The sequence below is a fragment of the Felis catus genome, chromosome D1 (assembly GCF_018350175.1).
Source record: "Felis catus isolate Fca126 chromosome D1, F.catus_Fca126_mat1.0, whole genome shotgun sequence".
Taxonomy (NCBI): domain Eukaryota; kingdom Metazoa; phylum Chordata; class Mammalia; order Carnivora; family Felidae; genus Felis; species Felis catus.
In genome coordinates, this window is record NC_058377.1 from 62102151 (window position 1) to 62127929 (window position 25779).

At 43.3% G+C, this 25779-nt stretch overlaps 1 protein-coding gene across 3 annotated transcripts; it reads left to right on the forward strand.

Moving 5' to 3' along the window:
• The first annotated feature begins 10629 nt into the window (after nt 1-10629).
• On the forward strand, nt 10630-25779 carry TRIM6 (tripartite motif containing 6). Of its 3 annotated transcripts, none has more exons than XM_003992869.5 (8): nt 10630-10779; nt 18044-18532; nt 19011-19106; nt 19789-20019; nt 22763-22785; nt 24111-24211; nt 24498-24524; nt 24747-25779. In XM_003992869.5, exons 2-8 carry the CDS (start codon nt 18110-18112, stop codon nt 25307-25309), a joined length of 1464 nt encoding a protein of 487 aa, XP_003992918.2. In that variant the 5' UTR covers nt 10630-10779; nt 18044-18109; the 3' UTR covers nt 25310-25779. The 3 variants fall into 3 exon arrangements, with proteins under 3 accessions (XP_003992918.2, XP_044894766.1, XP_044894764.1); XM_045038831.1 differs by having other exon boundaries at nt 24114-24211; XM_045038829.1 differs by lacking the exon at nt 10630-10779 and adding an exon at nt 10798-11458.

The window sequence follows — 25779 nt, forward strand, 5'->3', positions numbered from 1 at the left end:
TCAAAATTAAATGCCTTTAGAAATTGTTGTAGATGTTGCTTTAATTACACCTGCTCCAGGGGCACCTGGGTGGCTTAGTCAGTTAAACACACAACTCTTGATTTTGGCTCAGGTCATGATCTCAGGATTGTGGGATTGAGTCCTGCACAAGGCTCCACATGGAGACTGCTTGAATTCTCTCTCCTCCCATCCTCTCCCCCACTTGTGCGCATGCTCCCACGCTCTCTCTCTCTCTCTAAAATAAAAACAAAAATAAACAAGTACACCTACTACAAAACACATATACTTAATCACTGTTTTGCAGATACACTAAATTCATCTCCTCCTCAGATCCTGGTACCTGTTAATCTGTTGCCTGAAACATCCTCTTCCTATATCCTTTTTATTTTTTGAAAGAGAGAGAGAGACAGAGAGACAGATAGACAGAGACAGAGAAAGAGAGAGCACCTGTGCATGCACAAGTAGGGGAAGGGCATAGGGAGAGGGAGGGAGAGAATCTTCAGCAGGCTCCATGCTCAATGCAGAGCCCATGGGGCTTGATCCCGTGACCAGGAGATCATGACCTAAGGCCAAAACCAGCAGTCAAAGGCTTAACCAACTGAGCACTCTGATGATCCACTCTCTTCTTAATCTTTACATTACTCTCCTTTCCTTCAGTTTTCTGTTTATATGTCTCTTCCACGGAGATATCACTATGATCTTCCAATAAAAAATGCCTTCCCCCCCTTTTTTTTTCATGGCAAAAAAACAAAACCAAAACCAAAAAAATCACCATAAGGAAAGTCAAAAGCCAAAGTCAAACTGGGAAGAAGTATTTTCAAATTATATTACAGATGAATGGTTAATTTTTCCTAATACACAAGGAGCCCATAAAGTGTAGGGGGAAAAAATGATCAAGAGTCTGACGAAAGATGACAGAGTCAGTTGGAATATGCTTAACTATTAATAAGTGAAATGAAATTGAGGCTATAGCATAGTTACCATTCCTCACCTATCAGATTGGCAATAATGAAAAGGATCAACATCATGTTGGCAAACAATTAAGAAAACAAGCTCTTTCATACATTACTCATGAATATAAAATACAACAATTTTTGTGGAATTTGGAAATACCTCAACCAAATTCTCATGCATTTCTCCTTTGATCCAGCAACCACAAAGGAAATTGCTTTCCAGACTGACCTTCACAGATACAAAACAACATGTGCACAAGTTTAGTAATTATGGCAAGTACAATTGCCATAGTATTATACAAACTAATGTATTTGAAAAACTTGAATGAAGTCTGAATCCCTGAGCCCCAATGCCATACCCATATGCTTACTAGGTGTGGAAACTTCCCCAAGTTCCACAAAGGCTTTAAAGCCACTCAGACTTGAGTTAGAGAAAGTCACCCTATTCAGTACATACCAGCCGTTTGTCATTAGGCAATATGGAACCTCTTTAAATTTCTTTTCCTTCTCTGTAAAAAAAGTAGCAACACCTACTGCAGAGTTGTTTTGATTATTTAAGAGATTAGCCTGACAAAACAAAATAAATGGTGTTTTAATGGATATTTTGTTGCTACCAAATTTGTCACTATTATAAATTTTTTCATGTTTATTTTTTGAGTGGGGGGGGAAGGTAGAGAGAGAAAGACAGAAGTTCCAAAGTGGGCTCTGTGCTCACAGAGTACCTGGGTGACTCGGTTGGTTAAGCGTCCAACTTCAGCTTAGGTCTTGAATTAAAAACTCCATATTTTTTAACATTTATTCATTTTTTGAGAGACAGAGAGAGACAGTGTGAGTGAGGGAAGGACAGAGAGAGAGAGACAGACAGACAGACAGAATCCAAAGCAGGCTCCAGGCTCTGAGCTCTCAGCACAGAGCCCAATGCGGGGCTCGAACTCATCAATCGTGAGATCATGACCTTAGCCAAAGTCCGACACCTAACCAACTGAGCCACCTAGACACCCCTAGGTCTTGAAATATCAAGAATCATGATAAGAGAATTATGGAGGGGCAGAGACAGAGACAGAAACAAAGAGTCAGGAGCAAGACCAAGAAAGGAAAGAAAATATTCCAAGAAGTTGAGTTTTTCTGACAGCTGACTATAAGTCCCAGAATGTCCAGTGAAGAATTTCAAAATTTGGAGAGGGGTGGTATGTGGAATCAAAACTAGGGATATCCAGGGCCTTATGGAGATGAGAGTCTGAGCAATGACTTCGAATCACGAGCTTCTTGTATGTGACAAAACAGAGATAAAATGCATAGTGACATTGTTTGTGAAGGTCTCAAAGCAGTGAGTGGTGGTGAGCATCCTGAGAAGGGAGGTATGATGGAAAACTCATTGTTGTCTTTTCGGTGGGGGAAGGGCTCCTTCTCTGAAGCAGAGGGTCGCTCTCTTGATTCTGGGGCATCACTCCAACATTCTACGCTCCTTTTGGACAAAATGGACTTCAGCTATTCTCCACAAGCCAGTGGAGTTCTCCCAGGCTCCTTTCTGTCTTAAATGCATAATGATGGACTCCGGGACTTCCTAGGTGCTTACAAAAATATTTGGATCCTGGGGCCCCTAGGTGGCTCAGTCGGTTAAGCGTCCGACTTTGGCTCAGCTCATGATCTCACGGTTCGTGAGTTCAAGCCCCGCGTCGGGCTCTGTGCTGACAGCTCAGAGCCTGGAGCCTGTTTCCAATTCTGTGTCTCCCTCTCTCTCTCTGACCCTCCCCTGTTCATGCTCTGTCTCTCTCTGTCTCAAAAATAAATAAACGTTTAAAAAAAATATTTGGATCCTAAAAACTACGGATGTATTGACTCTGTGATATGGGGGAAGGCTAAGCTGTAAAACCAAACTTAATCAATACTTAACTATTAACCATGCTGTTATGCTTCAATTTGACTCTCCTAGTTAATTATTTTGAACATATGGGATGTGGGCATGTTTTTCTTTATTTTCTTTTTTATTTTTTTTATTTTAATATGAAATTTATTGTCAAATTGGTGTCCATACAACACCCAGTGCTCATCCCAACAGGTGCCCTCCTCAGTACCCATCACCCACCCTCCACTCCCTCCCACCCCCCATCAACCCTCAGATTGATCTAAGTTTTCAAGATGTTTTTCTTTGTGTTAAATCAGGAAGGAAGAATAAACATCCCTGAGGCCGAGGCCTCAATATCACCATCTACTGGCCTCTAGCAATAGCCAAGCCCTTTGTATTTGCTGTTCAGGGTCCTATCACAGCTCTTCCTTGCTTGGGATACACATTCCTTCCTCTTTCAATTTTCTGATCGGTATTGCAACATTCCTGACAAAACCACAGACTGAGAACGACTGGATGTACTTTGAATTCCTCCCTATAGCAGGCTTTTCCTGCTCCTCCCATCCCTTCAAGACACTGCCCCATTCCATTCTTTTCTCTTTTACCCCTCCCCCATCCCCAGAACTTGCCCTAGCTTCTGGTCCTGATCTGTATATGCAAATATAGGTGGGTGAAGCCAGGTGTCCTTCAACCTTCCTACAGAGAGTTTCGCCTCTCTATCAGACTTCAGCAGTGGACTGTGTCGAGTGGAGAATTGTAGAAATTTTGCAAGTTTACGGTGTGATCCAAGCTTGGTGACAGAGCGCAGAAAAGCTGACCTTGGGCCATGAAGTAGCTGTGTAAAGGCTATCGTCCAGCACACCCTGATACAGAAAACTAAATGGAATGGAAGAGGCAGGCTTGAAGCCCTGAATAAGGCATGGAGCCACCAGATAAGAAATATTGAAAGGCCCGTGGCCCACACTTCTCTTTCTTTTTCTGCTCCAAGAAATAAGTCCAGTTTCTTCCTTCCTTCCTTTCTTCCCTCCTTCCTTCCCTCCTTCCTTCCTCCCTTCCCTCCTCACTCCCTCCCTCCTTCCTACTTTCCTTCCTCTCTTGCTTCCTTCCTTCTTTTCTTTCTTCCAATATAAGTAAGAGCTTTACTGAAACATAATTTGCATACCACACAATTCATTTATTTGGAGTGTATAATTCAGTATCTCCTATTGTATTCATAAAACCGTGCCACTGTCACCACAACCGATTTTAGAACATCCCCATTTCCCCTCCTCCCCCAACAAAACCAGTGTCCCTTTTTCTTCCATCCCACCTCCTGGCCCTAGGCAACCACTAAACTACTTTCTTTTTTTTATAGATTTATCAATTCTGGACTTTTCACATACGGAATCATACAATATGTGATCCTTTCTATGGTTTCTTTCCCTTAGCAGACTGTGTCCAAAGTTCCTCCATGTTGTTGCATATATCAGTACTTCATGCCTTTTGATAGCTGAATACCATGCCATTGTATGAATATACTACATTTGTTTACCAATTTATAAATTAATGGGTGTTTGGGTTGTCTCAACTTTTTGGTTGTTATGAATAATGCTGCTATGAACATTCAGATACACGTGTTTGTGTGGAATTATGTTTTCATTATCTTAGGTATATACCTAAAAGAATTGCTGAGTCATACGGTAGCTATATTTATCCTTTTGAGGAACTGTCAGGCTGCTTTCCAAGTGACCATGCCATATTACATTTCCTCTTGCAGTGTATGATGGTCCCAATTTCTTCACAGACTCGACAAAACTTGTTATTTGTCTTTTCAACTCTAGCCCTCTAAGTGGTGTGAAATGGTATCTTATTGTGGCTCTGAACTGTATGTCCCTAATGGCTAATGGTGGTAAGCCCTGTTTCTTATAAGTTCCCAGCTAGTTTTCATCTATACTCCTGGGAGTGGGACTACAATGTTAGAAAGATTAATGAATAAAATATGTTAAAGTGAATCCAATTCTATCTAGGATAGTAGATGCCTTATACTTAGACTTATGTTCTAGTTTTCTGGGAGCCATGCTTCTGTCCTCATCTCTTAAACAAGATTATAATCTCTTGCCCATTTTATTTCCCCGAGTTGTCATGAATGTTGAATAATGGCTTAAAAGTATTTGGTGATATTAAATGTATGATACAAACATGGAGGAAGAAAAATGATGAGAGTTTGCTCACAAAAGTGGCCTTTCCAGCTAGATGAGACCAGATGTTTATACAGCAAAAGCAGTATTCTAGGCATACTCAGTGTGGTGTAGAACTGTGGTGTAGAAATCGCCATATTCCTGTGCTTGTTCAAGTAAATTTCTAGGTCTCTGTGTAGGATGCTAAGGGACTACAGGAGAGGTCATGGTTGATTGCCCAAGAAAGAAGACAGCTCTGGCTCCCAGCCTCTTCCCTACCTAAAAAAGAGATACCTCTTTCTCCACTCTCTCCCTATGTCAGACACAGAGATAACTGACAGACTCTACCAGAAGACCATTATATAAGTCTGTCCTCATTTTGCTTCTTAAAGTCTCTGGATACAAGTGTAGAACATCTTGCTGACATGGAATGCAGCAGTGTGTTCTACAGTTCAAGTTGCCTTACGTCTTTCCCATAGTCCAGAGGAACATAGAATCTTTGCCTCCTGAACTAAAGCCAAAGCTTCATGGAGGACAAATTGCCTGGCAATTCAAGTGAGTATGGAAAGAGCTAAAAGCAGTCAGAGAAGGATCTTTTAACTCAAGTGACCTCAACCCCACAGGAGAGGCATTTACAGTAAGCATGGAAACTAAACATGGAAAGACGCTAGAAATTCCATCATCTAGGGTATGGGTATTGTATGGTCTGAGGGCCAGACGGGTTCTTCCCTCCACAATGATGGAAAGCACAAGTTGCAATGCTGCAAGTCCCAGAAACGATTCAGAATTTGAAGAGGCAAATGAGCATCCAATGATGAGATCAACAGGTAAAGTATGGCTCAGACCAATAACCAAGTCTGCAGTAATAAAAATAATGTAAGGACACAGGAATCTGGGAGAATTACTAATCCTGAGACTCCTTTTACTCTACATTCCCCCACTGACTTTGAGATCTTGACAAATTCTCCTACCACAGACATCTGTCCATTCCTGCTGATCGTGACTCCTTGGTAGCCAGATCAGTGACCTGTATCTGCTAACTGCTCAATATCCCATCTTCTTTGCCCTGTGATTCTCACAAGGGCTCATACCAGACTTCACAAGTCAAAGTGACTAACAGTCTCTACCCCAACCCCATCCATGTATTCCTTTCTAGGACACTTTGCACTTCCTCCTGTGAGAGCAAAGAAAGACCGGTTAAGTCCAGAAATCACAGAATACACCCTCTTTTAGAAAGGGTTAAAATTGAGGTCAGAAAAGCAAGACCCAGGCAGACTATTCTAGAAACCCACCACGGTACATGAAAAATGCAAAATGTGATCTCTAGTGTCTAGAGCCTGAGACACTTGTGGGAAGCAAAGAGGAGTCATGCCCTTCTTTCCTTCCCCCCTTCTTCCTTTCTACCTTCCTTCCACAAGCCAACTCTGAATAATTAATATGTTCTGTACATTGTTCGACACCCTAGATATACACATAAGAATGCAGAAATTTCCCCTTATCTTAGAGTTCAGTGTATTTTTCTTCAGCCCTTGTTTCCTATCATTCATACATATGCCTCAGAGATCTCAGTGAATCTTCTGACTTTAACCCCCACATATTATGTTGGCTCACAAATCTATACTGAGTCTAGTGGCTAGATACTTGGAAATTAGAATGCATTAATTTCATCTGAATGATATCCACGTAATGCACACTTGATTTAAAGAACAACAAACATGCATTTTTCCCCCAGCAAATTGCTTAATCTCCATCACTCCCCACCTTGGTGTAGAGTCTCACCATCCTCCCAACTGCTTAATATAAAAATCTACCTCAGATTCCTCCTTCTCCTCCTTCAAATATGTTGCTGTCACAGAGCCTAATCTTTCCAGCTCAGCAGCTTGTATTATCAGTTCTTTCATATCTCAATATATTGCCTTAATTTAGTTTTATCTGGACCAGTTCAATCATCTGGGAGTTGATCTCCCTGATTTCAGCATTGTGTACCTCCTAGCTGCCACCTACCCAGACACCCAAAAGGTCTACCCAAAATACAAATAATTGCACTTTCCCCCGCCTATAAGATGATAAAAATCAAACCCCATAGAAGATACTTATTGAATGGAAAGTAAACTAGCAGACACATTACAGGAAAACACCTACTCGGTACCTAATATGCCAGTTAACTTTACGCAAACATACGTAAGTTGAGTTTCTCAGAGTTTCTTTGTAAAGTGGATTTCCATCTTTCACTGTCTTTTCTGTGATAAGCTGAATTTCAGGAGCAAAAACTGAGTTTTTAAAGGCCTGTAAAGAGCGAGGGTGGTGGATTGGGCTTGCATGAAGTAGGGTTTCAACATTGCAGGCAAATAAGAGTCAATGAAATAAGAGAGATCAAGAAAACCTTGGTAAGAGAACTTGAACTGATTTGAAAGATCAAAAGACATTTTAAAAACGGCACAACAGTGTGCCACTTGGCTTGGAATTTCAGAGTGGCTAATCTCAAGAAAAACACAAGTCAGAGAAGAAATGCAAGTTGTATTGAATGGGATCAATTATCTACTATTTGATTTACTGATTTATCCTCCTGTTTTAAAAAGCCTTTGATGAAATGAGTTTTGAGCTAATTCCTGTGCTAGATACCATCCTTCCTTTGCATCTTTTCCAGACTTAGAGCTCAGACTTTTCCTTTAAAAAATTGTTTTATTCCCGGGTGGCTCAGATAGTTAAGCGTCTGTTTTCTGCTCAAGTCATGATCTCGCAGTTTATGGGTTTGGGTCCCACATTAGGGTCTGTGCTGATGGTGTAGAGCCTGCTTGCACTTCTCTCTCCCCTCTCTCTCTGCCCCTCCCCCACTTGCATGTGCACTCTTGCTCTCTCTCAAAATAAATAAATAAACCTAAGAAAATTTTTTTGATTATTGAAGTAGAGTTGACATACAGTGTCATATTAGTTTGAGACGTACAGCATAGTTGACAATTCTATCCATTACTCGGTGCTCACCACAGTAAGCGTAGTCACCATCTGTCATCATACCAAGTTATTACATATTATTGACAATATTTGCTATACTGTACTTTCTCATCCCTGTGACATTTATTTTATAATTGGAAGTATGTATACCTCTTAATTCCCTTTATCTATTTTGTCCTACCCCAGGCCTTCTTTAACATCAGGGCTCCCTTGAGCTTTTTCCTTGGCCCTTTGCTCTGCTTCTTCAGGGTGCTTTCCCTGGAAAGATGTTCTTTCAGTGTGCTCCCTTGAATATCACTTCACATTTCTCTTCTTCTTACTTGTACTCTTAGCTCACCTCTTCTTCTTCATGTCCTTCATTAGGATGTGAGAGTAAGAAATCTGGATATGCACCTAGAGTTACTTATCCTTAATCCCCACCTACACATTATCATCAGCTCACATGGAGAGACAACCAAGTATTTCCCAGATCCACTCTCTTTCATCCAAACTCAAGAGCATCTAGTTAAGCATGTTTTCCTCTGTACTAAAGGAACAGAGGAATTTGTTACCTCCAGACATCTTTACCCTGCTCACTGCAGCCAGGTGATCTTTTCTTACATTTACAAATTTACATTTTCAAATTCAGAACATGTCATTCCCTACCTGCCCCATACCATCACTCACACACACACACACACACACACACACACCTTATTAAAACTCTTTAGTGGCTTGCCAACAATGTTAAGATAATTCAGTGGGGAAAGAATATGGTCCTGGGACAACTGGATATCTACATGCAAAAGAATAAAATTGGACCTCTATCTCACACAATAAAAATTAACTCAAAATAGATTGTAAACCTAAATATAAGAGCTAAATTACAAAAATTTTTAAATTAAAAAAAAATTTTTTATTCTATATTTGAGAGAGACAGAGTGCAAGCAGGGGAGGAGCAGAGAGATGGAAACAGAATATGAAGCAGGCTTCAGGCTCTGAGCTGTCAGCACAGAATCCAACGCAGGGCTCCAACTCACGAGACCTGAGCTGAAGTTGGACGCTTAACCAACTGAGCCAGTCAGGCACCCCCAAATTATAAAAGTTTTTAAAAAATATATAGGAATAATTCTTCATGACCTTGGATTAGGTAATGCCTTCACAGAAATGACAACAAAAGTATAAGTGACAAAAAAGGAGTTTCATCAAAATTCAAAACTTGTTCTTCTAAAGAATGCAATCAAGAAAATGAAAAGACAATCCTTAGCATGGGAAATAATACTTACGAATCAGAATTCATAAAGGACTTGAATCTAGAATATATAAAGAACTCTTAATAATAAAATGACAACCCATTTAAAAAAATAGGCCAAGGATCTGAATAGACACTTCTCCAAAGAAGATATGCCAATGATAGTAAAGTGTATGAAAAAATGCTTACCACCATTAATCCTTAGGGAAATGCAAACTAAAATACCAGTGAGATACCACTGCACACCCACTAAGATGACTATAACAGACTAAGACGAGTATAAGAAATACTGGCAAGGATATGGAGAAATTAGAATCCTCTTACACTGCTGGTGGGAATGTAAAATGGTGCTGACAAACAATCTGGAAGATTCTCAAAACAGTAAATGCATGATCTGGCAATTCTATTCTTAGGTATATACCCAAGAAAAACAAAAGGCCTAAGTTAAAAAAAAAAATGTACAAGAAAATTCATAGTCACATTATTCATGAAAGCCAAATAATAGAAACAGTCTAAAATGTCTAAGAACTGGGGCGCCTGGGAGGCTCAGTTGGTTCAGCATCTGACTCTAGATTTCAGCTGAGGTCATGATCTCACTGCTCCTTAGTTTGAGCCTGGGTTGGGCTCTGTGCTGACAGCTCAGAGTCTGAAGCCTGCTTGGATTCTGTCTCCCTCTCTCTCTCTGCCCTTCCCCCACTCACCCTCTGTGTCTCTCTGTCTCTCTCTCAAAAAATAAATGGACATTTAAGAAAAAAATTAAACACTGATGAATGGATAAACAAAATGTGGAAAATCCATGCCATGGAATACTATTCAGCCCTCAAAGGAATAAGGTACTCATACATGGCACAACATGAATGAACATTTAGAAGTAGTATGCCAAGTGAAAAAAAGCCATGTTGCCCAACCCCCTGTCCTGACTTCGGTCTGGACACCCTCCTCCTTGCAGGCTCCCATCCCCCAACCCTCTTTCCCAGACCGAGTCAGGCTCCTCTCCTCAGTTCTCTTGAGGCAAAACGTTTGCCCTTCCTTTTCTTCTTAAGAGTTGCTGTGCCATTGAAACCTTACAGCTACAGCTCTCAGGCGTCGTAAGCTTTGCATGTATGCACAAGGACCTAAATACACGTATCTATCGTCTCTCATAGTGTACATAGGTCACATAGGTTAAAATTGCAGATACAGTTTTTAAGTTAATACCTTTTAATGATGTCTTTGCAAAGCATACCATTATGGTGCGAGGCGGTTATCTTTACCTACACGTATACGTTTGGATTCTTTTATTCAGACAATTTAATTAATAGAGCGTACGGCTGTATTATCAGTGTTACTCAATACTGACGTGAGATCGGAAGACTCCGGTAAAGTGAAGACGATGCACAAGTGCCCTCTCGGGCGCTCAGGTGTTCCCCCAGGCCCCAGACTCGCGGCTCCCAGATGAGCGGAACAGCGCCCCCTCTGGCAGCTGGGGCCCCGGCCACCACACCCCTGGAGTGCGGGCCCCGCGCCGCGGGACGCGCCGGCCCTATCAGCAACCTTTGGCCCTCGCCTCGCCCCGCCTCTGGGCTCGGAGTCTCTGGGCAGGGGTGGGTGGAGGCTGCCGCTCCTGCGAGTCCTCGGCTCCGATCCAGACCCAGAGTCCAGGTTAGTGAGCAAGTCCGCTTTCTGGCCAGCCACCGCTGTCCCCGCTGGCGCTGGGAGCCCCGCCCGCCCTGCAGGCTGGGGTGCGGGGGGGACTTCGCGGGTGGACCAGAGCGACGGAGACCTCTGCGGTTTCGAGTTGACTCGAGTTTGGCAAGGGAGCGCGGAAGGCCCGGCGACCCCTGCCTGGCTTGGGAGCCGGGAGTAGTGTGTGTAAAGGGTGGTGTTAGGGGGCGGTAGGATGCGGGGGAAGGGGGTGCAGCCCTGGAAGTTTTGGGTTCGGGAATGGGCGCAAACCGTGGGACGGCGTGGATTCTGAGGTCAGCACCCCCTCCCCCGTCTCAGCCGCTCTGCCCCAGGAAGTGACACCGCTCATCCTCCACCCGGGAGGCCTTGACCTCTCGCCAGGGGGTTGGGGGGGTGAGCCTTCCGCCCTCGCCAGACCTGCGGGTCCGTTCGGAGGCGGGGCTGGCCCTGGAGCCCTGCCTGTCGAGGAACCGAGCAGGCCGCGCACCCTCTGGCCCTCACAATCTACTTAAAACTACTTGGAGAGTCTTGACCACCCGGGGCTGCTCACAGCCAGTTCCTCTCCGGCTTCTCATTCTCTCGACGTGCCGGCCACCGGGAGATGTCTGCCTTTCTGTGACGCGCCACTTACTGTCACTTCTGGCCGAGGTGACAGGTCAGTATAAGACATGAAGTCCCTTCCTTTTCCGAGCTCATGATATAGATGACTTGATCGTTTTTTTCTTTTCATCCTCACCCCAACTCAGTGAATTCAAATTAGTGACAACGTTGATTAGTTAATCGAGGCAGAAATGTGTGCTTGAGAACCCCCTGTGTCCAAATTCTGCCTCCGACCCTGACCTTTTTGAGTGTAGGTTTCATCCATCTATAAAATGGACAGAGAAATATTTGTACCCTACAGTTTGGGTGAGTATTGAGGGTTTAAACACATAGGCGACTACAAATAGTAAATTATCAAGTCATTATTCTTGACAAACTCAATGCTGAGATTTTAAAATCCACAATTAAAACGATTTTTGCAAGAATAAATAGAGTGGGGAACACAATATGTTAAAATGCACAATAATAAAGAAGAATATGGCTAACATCTAAAGTTAAAAATGTAAGAGTTTTTAAAAGTTGGGATTTCAACTGGGATTCACAAATGCAAGGGGAAAATAAGGATTTTATGAACTATTCTTTAGAAAAAAACCCTCAGTTAATGGATTATCTAAAACTCAGGGAGAAGAAGAAAACCTGTGCAGGACAATATTTTAAGAATTTGCAAAGTTATTACAAGTTTCTGAAACGCATGGGATAGAGATTCTTTCGATGTAAATTAAAAAAAAAAGTGAAGCAGATAATATTCCAATTCAAATATTTATCAAGTGCCACCTGTTAGATAATCCATTCCAGATAATAGGTTAAAGTAGAATAACTCTACACAAAGGTTAAAAAAAAATACCGTTATTCCCTAAGCATGAGAAACTAAACTCACTTATGAAAGCAGTTTCCACCCAATTGGGTTTTTGCTGCATTTTCAGTAGACCTACCAGCTGGAGTGGGGGGGGTGGGCAGCCCTGGCCATCTTATTTCTAATTTATTGTGAGCCCCCAGTCTGCGCTAACCTTCAGTATTCCCTGCCTAGTCACTGGCTTTTTTTTCTGCAGCCATTTTGATACTGAATTGTGAGCTTCCATTCTTTCCGATGTTTCAGATCTAAATATCAGCCATTCTCTGAATCTTCCTCTCCCCACCCTTTTCTAGCTACTTTGCCCCCTGTGTTGCATCTGCCTGTGGAGGAAGCGCCCGTATCTAAAACAGTGCTTCTGAAGCCTTCCTGTCTGTGTATAGGCATCACCTGGGGATCTTTATTGAATTGCAGAAACTGAATTGGCCAGGGTGAGGCTGAGATTCTGCATAAAGAGTTCCATTGGATGCCAATGCTGATAGCCGACCACCTGACCTTCTTTTTCAGGCATCTGCTTCTGATTTAATAGTTCTGCATGGTCATGAATTTGGCCTCTTTCATTTGCAAATTTGACCCACTGAACTCAGGCACCTCGGGCTCTGGGATCTGCACTCACACGGCCGGGCTGTCATCTCAGCCCGGCCACGCTGCTCTGAGACCGGCCTCCAAGGGAGGCTGAATTGACCTGTTATGTCCTCTCTGGGCTGCGCTCCGCTGCTGCGGGTGGTCAAAGGCCTGCAGGGATGTGGGCAAGGGTTACTCAAACATGCTAGCTCTGTGCTCCCCTCCTTCACAATTTCTTCTTTTCTGCAGCCTCAACTTTATACACGTTGAGAAGCGACAACTCTTAGATCATCTTTTCTGCTCAAAAATCTTTGGCTTGAATATCTATAGTACTGCATTAGGTGAACAAGAACTATAGAAATATGGGACCACATGTATAATTTTAAATTTTCTTGTGGCCTCATTAAAAAGAAACAGGTGAAACGGATTTTTTAATATATTTTATTTAACTCAATGTGTCAATTTTTAGGATGAGTAATCAATATAAAAATAGTTAATGTTGCATTTAATCAATATAAAAATAGTTAATGTTGCATTTTAGATTATTTGAAAATCTTTGAAATCTGGTGTGTATTTTATATTTAAAAGATCTCATTTTTGACTAGCCACACTTCAAGTGGCTACCATATTTGACAGCTCAGTTCTAATTCATGCTTAGAAGATAGCCACGCCTTCAATTTTTCTCAATACATTTCTTCTTTCTGTTTTTGTCAGCTCTAATGAGTTCTAATTTACATCTATCAAGTTAACTTTAAGCACACAATTCTATGAGCTTTGATATGTAGACAATTGGTAATCACCAACATAATCCTATATAAAGGGCATTTCCATCACCCCCAAAAGTTTTTGTGTCCTGTTGCAAGTAATCCCCTTCTTACACCCCTGAACACTGGCATCCACTAGTCAGTTTTCAACTCGTGTACTGTAGTTTTGTTTTTTCTAAGATTTCATATACATGGAATCATATAGAAACTTACCTTTGGTATCTGGCTTCTTTCCCTTTATATAATGCTTTTGAAGTATATCTTGTGGTTAAGTATCCATTCCATTTTATTGTTTGGTAATATGCCATTGTATGGATATACCAAAATGTGTTCATTTACCAGTTAATGGTTTTATGTATTATTTCCAGGACTTGGCTATTATTGCATTACATTGCTTTCAGGAGGCAGAAATGCCCTGTGGCCTATCCTGTACATGAAGGTCACATTTGGGAGCCCAGGGCTAGTGTGCTTTTAGCAAGGCAGTGCATTTGTGAGCTGGCTCTTTCATGTCCCAGACAAGGCTCCAGCTAGGCAAGCAGACAAATGGCTTCCAAGGAAAGTGATTAAATGCCAGAACACACACACTCACTCTATACATACATACATACATACATACATACATGCATGCATAAGAAAGATGTCTTTAAAAAATTCTCTTTGTGATTTAAGACAATAGTAATATAATTTAACAACTGAAAACTTCTAATAATGAGAATAAAATAGTGTTTTTCAATGAGAAGGACATCTGTCTTAATTCAGCACAGACAAGAAATAAAATTAGAGTAAATTCTAGCATTACTAGTTGTCTAGTTAGAGAAGCTTCTAGCTTTTTTAACTGACCCTTACCCCAGGCACACAGAGGCAACTGGCTCAGGCTGAGCTTTCTCATGTTGTCCTTAAATGCCATCTCATTAAATCTTGTTATGAGTGGAAATAGTGGATTTTCATCGTAGGTCCAAAAGAAGTAAGAAGATACGAAAAGTGGTAAGAAAGTGCCTCATGAATTCTTGTAACAGATACTTATTTAGGGCTATCTGTCTACCAGACTTTGCTCTGTCCCCAGTAAAAATATCCAGAGGCCCTTTTCCTTGTGGTGAGAGGTAAGAGCACCAGAAGATCAGAGAGCTGTGCCAGCTTAGGTGTGACCATAACTAGTTCTTGCATTGGCTCAGACAATTATCACAACTGTACTCCTAAGGGAGAAATGATTTCAGCAGTGCACGAAAGATGAAGCCACATCTCAGATCAGGAATTATTCCAGTGTTCTAAAACTAGACACTGATAAATTCAGGATTTAGACCTGGGTCCATGTTACTCTAGTACCAATGCCTTCTTTTCTGCCCTCTACTGCCAGGGAAAAGGAGGCAGCCTGAGTCTGCAAGATGTAATGCCAGGAATGAAGCAGAGTTGGGCTGGGGAAGGAGCCTGTAGGTAATTTAGAAAGAGCTGTTGGATGCTTTTTTTTTAATTTATTTTTTAACGTTTGTTGATTTTTGAGACAGAGACAGAGCATGAGTGGGGGAGGGGCAGAGAGGGAGGGAAACACAGAATCGGAAGCAGGTTCCAGGCTCTGAGCTGTCAGCCCAGAGCCCAGTGCAGGGCTCAAACCCATGCACCGTGAGATCATGACCTGAGCTGAAGTCAGACGCTTAACCGACTGAGCCACCCAGGCGCCCCCCTGTTGGATGCTTTTAAATGCTAGGAAGAACTGGGATTCCATCCTGAAGCAGTGTGGCCAAAAAGTGAGACCAGCGCTGGTCAGGATATGGACAGAAGCAAGCTGAGCCACTTCATGACCGGAGTGCCCTTGCAGGTGATGTGGGTAGCATGAAGAGAACATTCTCTCCCTTTAAGGACCAGACGGGTCTCTGATTAACAACCTGAGATTTGAAACTGCATAAAACTGGATTGTTATCTTTACTTTGTCACTTACTCACTCTGAGACTTTTGGTAGTTAAACACCTTTTTAAGAAATTCACTTTTCACATTCAGAAAATAGATGTTATTAAACTTCCCTGATAGAATGATTGTGGGGATTGCTTATATAATATCTGTAAAGAGTTCAGCCATTGCCTAGCACATAGAAGTGATCCGAAAATGGTATTTGATTATTTCCTTCATACACATTTCATATACACTTGTCTGCATTAATCACGGTTATCTATCTTTGTGTCTTCGAGAGTAGATTTGTTTCCTGCTGGGAGTCTAAATAGTATATACCCTTGGGGAGTATTTGTTTCATTCATCATTATCTCCCCCACAGCAGCTATAGAACCATGCTTGACTTTCCAGTACTCTCCCATCACATGCCTTTTATACAAGCTGAGAGTCGGGGAGAACTTTGCACTGGAGGTCATGGGTAAGCCGCCTCCTCTTCTTTCTTCCTCTCATGCACTTTGTTTATTAAGATATAATTCTCATATCATGAATGTCACCCTTTTAAGGTATATTTTTTGGTATAGTAACAAATGTATTCAATAAGCACCACTATCTAATTCCAGAATTTTCATCACCTCGTAAAGAAACGCTAAACCTCTGAGCAGTAACTCCCCATTCTTTCTCCCTCATCAACTAATCTATTTTCCCTGCCTAAGATTCACCTACTCTGGACCTTTTGTGTAAATGGGATTCTATAATATGTGATCTTTTGTGTGTGGCTTCATTCACCTGGCCTGATGTTGTCAAGGGCATTCACGCTGCAGCATGTATCAGGACTTCATTCCCGCCTTCCTCCCACTTTTACACATTTCTATCCCATTAGTGATTCAGTACTTGCCTGAAATGCTGTAAGACCTCTTTGTCCCTTCATACATCTTCCTTAGGTCTTTTCTCTGGGGACTAGTCCTACACTAGAAGGGCACGTGGTCTCAACAGCCCCACCTTTCCCCTCTCCTCTCTCAACACATGCATCCCTTGAGGCTCCTGTCAAAATTTATCACAGGCCCTGGTGAAATTTCTTCATCAAGCAGGACCTTTCTCATTTCCACATCCCTAAAGCCCCGGGTCTGTGTCTGATTTTTACCACCTTCACCACTGAACATCTGTTTAAAGTTCTGACTTTGAGGACAGAGCCTTGAACTAGGATTATGGACATGTTAAGTTCTGCCAACTCTATGACTTAGAAGCTGTTTGATTTTATTATGTCACTTAATGTCTGTCTCTATTGTTTTATCAAAGAGCCAAAAATACTTATTTATTCAGGGTTTTTTCTATGAGGGTTAAAGAAATCAGGGGAATGTGATTTCTAAATCACAACTAGGTATAAAAGTTTTATAAAAAGATTACCTCATGTTATTGTGGTCATTGCTGGTGTTTTTGTTTTTTTCTGGGAAGGTGACCATGAGGGATGAAAGGGCTCTGTATGGAACAGACCTGTAAGAAGGTGGAAGTGTCTTCGCAATAAATGAATCTCACAAGAAAGCTCATGAAAAAAGGAGGTTCTTATTCATCAAAAGTTGAGGACCTTACACTTGAAACCAATTTATCACTGTATGTTAACTATACTGGAATTAAAATGTAAAAATAAAGTTGAGGATCTATGTGTAGACACTGCTATTTCTGAGCTACAGTAATGAACAAAAACAGTCTCCGATCTCTAGCACTTATATTCTAGTGGGAGGATTCAGGCAATTAAAGATGTACATTTAAGTGGTGATAAAAAGAACAATGAAGCAGGTTAGTATGTGAAGAGTGATTTTTATAAGAGTGGCCATGCTTCAGTTAGGTTAGACAGAGCCAGCTTTTCTGATAAGAGAGCATGAAAGCAGAGTGTGGAATGAAGTCCCTGAGTCAGGCGGATATCAGGGTGAACGGTCTTTCTTGAAGCAGTAACAGCAAGTGCACACATCCTGAGGTAGCCGCGTGTTTTGGTGCTTTTAACCAACTGAGCCACTCAGGAGCCCCTGTTAGGTGCTTTTAGTACCAAGGGTGTGTTTTGGTGGATGAGAACAAACAGATGGTGGCTCACACAAGGCCACTTCTCATGGGCCACAGTTGGTCCCTCCATCCAGTAGGAGTAAAGAGAAATTATAATTCTTGTCTACTGAGAGCACAAATTGACGTCTAGTATGAGTTGGGGTAAATAACATGTCTGAAGCCAGGATAAGAGGCCCTTGTTGCCCCAGGTATCTGATCTCTTTGTTCAGAATACCCAGCATCCTTTTAATCACCTTTCTTTCTTTCTTTCTTTCTTTCTTTCTTTCTTTCTTTCTTTCTTTCTTTGTAAGTTTATTTCTACTTGAGAGTGAGACAGAGCATGAGTGGGTAAGGAGCAGAGAGAGAGGGAGATACAGAATCCGAAGCAGACTCTAGGCTCCGAGCTGTCAGCACAGAGCCCAACTTGGGGCTCGAATTCATGAACTGTGAGATCGTGACCTGAACCCAAGTTGGACACTTGACTGGGCCACCCAGTATTCACCCTCATTTCTTACTCTGACCCTTTTTTGTTTGCCCATCTACCCAGGATCTGTGAGCAGGAGGTGTCTTAGAAATCTCAGCTAGGCGGGCAGGAGCCAGGAGAATAGCTACAATGACCTCAGCAGTCCTGGTGGACATACAAGAGGAGGTGACCTGTCCCATCTGCCTGGAGCTCCTGACAGAACCCCTGAGCATAGACTGTGGCCACAGCTTCTGCCAGGCCTGCATCACGGGGAACAGCGCAGAAGGGGTGATAGGCCAAGAAGGGGAAAGCAGCTGTCCTGTGTGCCAGACCAGCTACCGGCCCGGGGACCTGCGGCCGAATCGGCACCTGGCCAGCATCGCAGAGAGACTCAGAGAGGTGGTGTTGGGCCCCGGGATGCAGCTGAAGGCGAGTCTCTGTGCACACCATGGAGAGAAACTCCAGCTCTTCTGCAAGGAAGATGGGAAGCTCATCTGCTGGCTTTGTGAGCGGTCTCAGGAGCACCGTGGTCACCACACAGTCCTCATGGAGGAGGTTGCCCATGAGTACCAGGTGGGAGCCCACATGGCAGGAAGGCAGGAGGAGCAGGGGGCCTTGGCAGGAGATTGTAACTTTTCTTCATGCTGCAACGCAATTTCTTTGTAGTTTTCCTGTTTACCTAGAGGATGAACCTAGAAAAGGCCCTCACTGCCCAAGGGTAACTTTATCTCTTTCTTGCTCAAGACCTGCTCTGCATGAACAGAGGATGATGTGGGGGGAGGGGAGGGGGGCGCAGCTAGGGGCCTTGGTGGATCAAGTGTGAGGAATATGGTGGCAATGGGAGGAAAGTCCTTCGTGGGCAGGTTTTTTCCCTGGGAGGAGAGACAATCAGCCTGCATCCACTCTACATAAAAGATCCTTAGGCCTTCTCAGTTCTTCAGCCCCAGCAGGATAGGCTTCTGAGGTCAGCATAATCTCTTCCCCATTTACTCTGTTCTGGGCACGGAGACAAGCTAGCGCTTGACCCTGCTTGACCTGATGTTTCTTTAAGGAGAAGTTCCAGGAGTCTCTGAGGAAGCTGAGGCAAGAGCAGCAGGAAGCCGAGAGACTAAAAGCTGTTATCATAGGGAAGAGGACATCCTGGAAGGTAAGAGAGATTTCTTCCTGAAGGTGTCCTGGGACAGGAATCAGGGCAGGGCATGGGAACCGAGGGCAAAGGAGCCCTGGTCCTGTCTGTTCCCTCATTTGGCTGGAAGAGCTTCCCTTTGCCCCATCCTCACTGTGACCCTTACAAACAAGGGTATTGTTCTTGCTGTGGAGTTGGGGAAGGAGGAGTCAGAGAATGAATACATCAAAAAGGAATTCAGGTTTTTGAAGATAGTTACATAGGAGAGGAAAGGCCATTGGTGGCCCCCAATTCCTGATTCCAGACCTTATTCTATGGTTTCAAGCTCTGAAAGCTGCTGGAAAGACAGGTCTCACACAGGCCGATCATTCCCACCTTGGTATCCGAATTGGAAGGAGAGGCCAATGCAGATGCATGGGAGGCCATGGAGGCAGCTTGGAATCTAGACCTCACCCAGGAGCCATAGTCTATATCTAGGAGGCCTAGATAAGGTAGCCTGGGGCTCATGGTCTGGGAAGAGCTGAAAAGAGAACAGAAGGGAAGAACAGGTTCTGCAGGACTTCTTCCCCCATTTACCCTCTCCTGGTGAGACCTGGCCCCAAGAGCAGTGCTGAGCCAGACCCCCCCCCCCCCATCCCCGCTCCAGAGAGGAGACCCTCAGCTCAACAGACTAGCAGCCTCTTCCTCTTGCATGTTCTTAAAGAATCAGATGGAACCTGAGAGACACAGGATCCAGACACAGTTTAATAAGTTGAGAAGCATCCTGGACAAAGAAGAGCAGCGACAGTTGAAAAAGCTGGAGGAGGAAGAGAGGAAGGGGCTGAGTATTTTAGAAGAGGCTGAGGATGAGCTGGACCAGCAGAGCCAGTCACTGAGGGAGCTCATCTCAGACCTGGAGCTTCGGTGTCAGGGGTCGGCAATGGAGCTGCTGCAGGTGAGACATGTGAAGGAGCCCCTGGTCTGACGGTCCAGGCAAAGGGAGACTAACTCTCCTTCCCTTCTTTTTTTTTTTTTTTTTTAATTTTTTTTTTCAACGTTTATTTATTTTTGGGACAGAGAGAGACAGAGCATGAACGGGGGAGGGGCAGAGAGAGAGGGAGACACAGAATCGGAAGCAGGCTCCAGGCTCTGAGCCATCAGCCCAGAGCCCGACGCGGGGCTCGAGCTCCCGGACCGCGAGATCGTGACCTGGCTGAAGTCGGACGCTTAACCGACTGCGCCACCCAGGCGCCCCTCCTTCCCTTCTTACATGGGACTGATGACCTGGTGGGGGCAAGAAAACAATTCGTTTGGCCCACTTGGGCCTTTTACCTGTTAAACTGTGTAGAGGTCACGGATAAAGAATGGAATAATTAAAGTACAAATGCTAGGGGAATGTCTCATTTTTACTTATTATGTATAAACTGAGGTCCAAAACTTTATTTGATACAGTGGAGAAGCTCTGTTATATCCATTGATGTTATACAGCAGCACTTCTGAATCTCGGCACTATTGATATTTTGAGCTGGGAATTCTTTGCTGGGAGGGGCTGCTCTGTGCATTGTAACATGTTTAGCAGGATCCCTGGCCTCCACCCACTAGATGCCAGTAGCTCCACCCCCCACCCCCCACCCCTGTCCGCTCTGACAACCAGAAATCCTCCAGATATTGCCAAATACCCTTGTGGGGCACATAATGCCTCTTCTCCTGTTGAGAAGAGGTAGGCATTCAGCACCTGTTGTCTCTGATGCTGACTTGGGATTTGTCAGGTACTTTTCACCCAGCTTAGTCCCCGGCAAACGCCTACAAAGCTCAAGTACTTAGAGGTTCTGTATGTAATCACCAACCCTTCTTTGCTTTGCTGTCTTCTTAGGGCAGAATCATTTAACGTGTTGTGATAGAAGTTCGAACAGGTCTTTTTAAGGCACAGAGAAGACTGGACTCTGGGGTGTGTGTGCGTGAGCGTATGTGTGTATTGGGAGGGTGCCAGGTGTCAAATCTGGAGAGGTTTCGTGCAGGAGCTTGAATTGAAGTTGAAATCTGAGCAGGTATTTTCTGCATAGAGTGAATAGGGTGACTATGAGGTGGAGACAGGATGTACTTTGTAACCTGGAACCTTCAGGCTGTTCCTTACTTTCTGTTTGCCTACTTGCTTTCCTCTTCTCCCTTTGGTGGTAAATAATCATTGCCTGTTCTTGCGCCCTACTATTGGGGTCATTACTAGAATGTCACTATGACATTCTTCCGCACTCCTGATTTCCCATCTTCATTTTATTCTTCTTGCCCTTTTGCTTCGTCTTTGACATTGGGTTACCCTGACGCTTCTCCCTGCTCCCATTCTTGCCTCTCCACAGACCCCTCAAGATGTAAAAATTGCTCCGTACATGCAAAGGGATCATCAGTGTATGTCGCTCGCCCAGGCACCTGTGTATACTCTCACACCCATTAGCATGACTTGCCCAGGGGGCGTCTTAACTTGAGTGCTGTCTCACAGTCCGTTTTTCTAGAGCTTGTCCAGCACAAACACATTCCTCTTCTCTTTTCTGTATCTATGGGGCATTGCTGCGCAGTAAGATTTGATAGCTGCTGCAAGCCCACAGCTTTCAAGTTTCAAAATATGACCCCTGAGAATAACACTAACAAAAGAAAAAGAGCCATGAAGTGGCACCCTGATTTGGCCATTTGGGTTCCTCAGTACAGCCATGCCTTAAGGCCCACACAACCTTGGCTATTTGGTGTAAGTTGACACGTATCCACCACCTCCACTGCTTCCCACATGCAGGCCAGTTTAAAGATAGCCCCGACACAGAGAAAATAGATGAAACCGTTGGCCTTTTTTTCAGTCATTGTGGTAACGAGGCAGAAGTTAGGGAGACCAAGTGGGAGGCTATGAGGCATTTCTGCTCAAGCGAGGGAGGAGGTGGCAGTGATGACAGTGAAGACCAGGTGGCTAAAAGAAGTTGCGAGCATGAAATGGACTGGCTTGGCCTAAGATGGGACATCAGGGTGAATGTAAGGTAGTTTTTAGGATGATACTTTGTCTAAATGTGGTGACTAAATGGATGCTGGTAACACTGAGGAAGATGGAAGATACGAGACCTCATGGTTGCAGAAAAAGTAAGTTTTGCTTTAAACATTTTGAGTTTGTGGTGTCGGTGGCTCATTTGCTGGTGCAGATGGGAGTGATCTGAGCACAAGTTCCGATTTGGGAATCATCAACACATGTGTGTGTCAAAATCAAGAAAACTGTAAGAAGTCAGCAAGGATAGCTTAGAGGGCTAGAAGAGGCAAAGTTTGAAAAATAAGCATAGTTAAGACTCTTGTATCCTTAGCAACTAGAATGTAAGCATCTCAAGGACAGAAATTATGACTTAATCATGTGAGATTCTCTAGTGCTAATAGGTGATGTGCATATATAACATTACACACACACACACACACACACACACACACACACACACTATTGTCAAAATAAAGGTGCTATTGATGAGTTGAATCATCTCCCAACATTCCTACATAGAGCCTCAGGGACAGTCTACTTTGAGTTCTTATCTCCACTTTGTAGCCTCCATATTGGGTCCATCTTTATTTCCATGATATCATGGGGTTGTGGGGAATGGATAAGGAATATGGATGAGGCTGTGTTAGAGGATAAGACCTATAACTCCTTGCCTTAACAATTTCTCTTTGCTTCCTAGGATGTGAGTGATGTCATGAAAAGGTATGTGTAGGAGAATACAGGGTGGTTCCCTTGGATTGACAAAGGTTCCGATACCCATAGAATTATCTTGTGGTCAGTGGAAAAGGAAAGAAGAAAAATCACAAGACGGGAGATTTAGGACTATGATGTCCTGAGTTGCTCATCATGAGGATTTTTGGGTTCCCTGAACTAAAGGGAATGACCTGGTTTCTATGGTAGGAGAATTTGAGTGATGGGGTGGGGATGGATGTCACAAATTGGGGACAGTGGTTCTTAAGAATAAAAGGTTACAGTATCATTTACTCTTCTAGTATCCTATGATGGAACCTTTTTGCCACAAAACTCTACCTGCTTCCAGCCCTGATTCCAGTAGTTTATAGCTACCTCAATCTGCACAGGGATTTTCTTTGTCCATGTCTTTTATCAGAGGGAAATTTCCCATCTGTGTTTCCCAAGGTCCAAGAATCAGTTCTTGGGGCATCTGCCTTCAATTTCCCTTTCTCCCTTAGCTTTAGAACAGTCCTGCCTTGCTACCTATTTCTCCTCAGACTTCCATTTTTCTCAATTCCAGTAAAAACATAGATGTGAAATCTTGAGAAGAGTTGTTTTAGGCCTGGAACAAAAGCTGTTTTCTTCTCTATCACATACTCTAGAATTTCATCCATCAAGATGACGGCTAAGGTTGTCCACACACCTGGTACCTTTACGCTCCTCACAGACACATGAAATAGGGAGACTGTTGTCCTTTCTGAAGTCTTCACTCTCAGTTTGGAGAAGATGTCTCCTTTCTCCAACTGGCGTAATATTCCTAGAGACAGGCCTCATTTTGAAGGCCTTTCTCCCTAGGCCTCTGGGAGACCCTAAGGCCTAAACTCAGTCTTCAGAAGAAGCCCTTTACTCAATACTCTCAGAGCCCTGGCAGCAGGTTCCTGGCAGTCTCCCTTCAACACAGCCCCTTGTAGTAGACCCTCTAAGGTGGCACTTGTAAGCATTTTGTATCTTGTTTAGAGGAAGCAAAGGATTTCCCAGTCACTATTTTATTTAATTTTATATAATCTTAAGATGTAGAGAGAGAAGGGAAAATGATTGTATTTTACAAAAACAACAAAACCAACCAAAATGAGGCTTTGAAGGGTTAGATCTTATCATAGTTTACACAGATGCTGAGAAGCTAGTTTCTAGTCCAAGTCTTTGGTTCCAGTGCTAGGGCTCTTTGCTGAATTATGCTAATTTTCTTCAAGAAAGAATGTTGAAGTTCTCCCAGGGACCAGGGAGATGAGGGAGACAGGTGTTGGAAGAACCCAAGGGCAGCAGTGTAGGAGATTCATAAGGTCTCTTCTCTCTAGAAGTGAGTTCTGGACCCTAAAGAAGCCAGAAGCTCTGCCCACCAAGCTGAAGAGTATGTTTCGAGTCCCAGATCTGAAAAGGATGCTGCGAGTGTTTAGAGGTGAGGAGATTCAAGGGACAGCTTTTGGATGTGGAATTATTGTAGCCCAAGCAATAAATAGAATAGAGCGAAGAGTTGATATTTGGGGAGAGTGGTGCAGAGAGAGGTCAGAGAGGGAGGGACATAGCATGCTGCAAAAGATACAGTTCATATTTAAGGAGGAATGAGATGGCCAACTTGCATTTTTACAGAAGTCCCTGCCTCCCCCCTCAATCCATGATGGGGAGACAGCAGACCTGAGACTGTCAGTTCTGTGCAACATGATTGACTCTGATTATCATTACAGAACTGACGGATGTCCAGAGCTACTGGGGTAAGTAGCCAGCATGGCATCTTTGAGCAACATGTCCTTATTCTCTTTCACATGCTCCCCCCCTACTCTGACATACCCACATACTCTAAGGCACGAAGTGTTAATACCATCCCTCCATACCCCCATGTGGTTCCAATTCCTCCACTTCTGTGTTTCCTCTTTTCAGTGTCTTAAGACCCACGTACCTATCCTCCCCTGCTGATGTTGTATCTTTTCCCACAGTGGACGTGACTCTGAATCCACACACGGCTAACTTAAATCTTGTCATGTCTAAAAACCGAAGACAAGTGAGATTTGTGGGTGCCATGCTGCCTGAGTCTTACCTGGAAGAGCATTATGACTGTGGTATCCTGGGCTCCCAACATTTCTCCTCTGGGAAACACTACTGGGAGGTAGATGTGGCCAAGAAGACTGACTGGATCCTGGGGGTGTGCAGTAATTCAGCGGAACCCACATACTGTTTCAACCAGTTTACAAATAATCGAAATGTTTACTCCAGATATCAACCTCAAAGTGGATACTGGGTGATTGGGCTACATCATAAACATGAATATAGAGCCTATGAGGAATCTTCCACTTCTCTGCTCCTCTCTATGATGGTGCCCCCTCGCCGGGTTGGGATTTTCTTAGACTACGAGGCTGGCACTGTCTCCTTTTATAATGTCACAAACCATGGCTTTCCCATCTACACCTTCTCTAAATATTACTTTCCTAGCACCCTTTCTCCATATTTTAATCCCTGCAACTGTGTGGTCCCGATGACCCTGCGTCGCCCAAGCTCTTGAACATTCTGCCATCTCCACTCACACCTGAGCAGTACCCTCTAGTCTGAGGTCCATCTGTACCTCAGTCTCTCTTTTCTGAACTTCTGTATTCCTGCACTCTCATGCCTTTCACTTTGAACATGTACTCAATGCTAGAATATACCCAGAGGTGATAATGAACATCCCTGACTAGTTAATTACAGACCTTTGGATGGATGGGGGGTAGCTTTCAATATGTTACCATTAAGCATGATATTTGATGGAGTTCTTTTTGTTGTTGTTGATTCATGGGATCAAATTTTTAGGAAGTTCTGTTCTATTTTCTATATTTTTTAAATATTGAATGGAAAATTGAATTTCAACAGATACCGTCCATAATATGGAGATTTCTTGTGTCATTTTTATTCTGTTATTGGAGTACATTGATTTGTTTCCATTTTTAAATGCAACACAAAGTCCTGAAATAAATCACTATTATTCTTCACATGCAA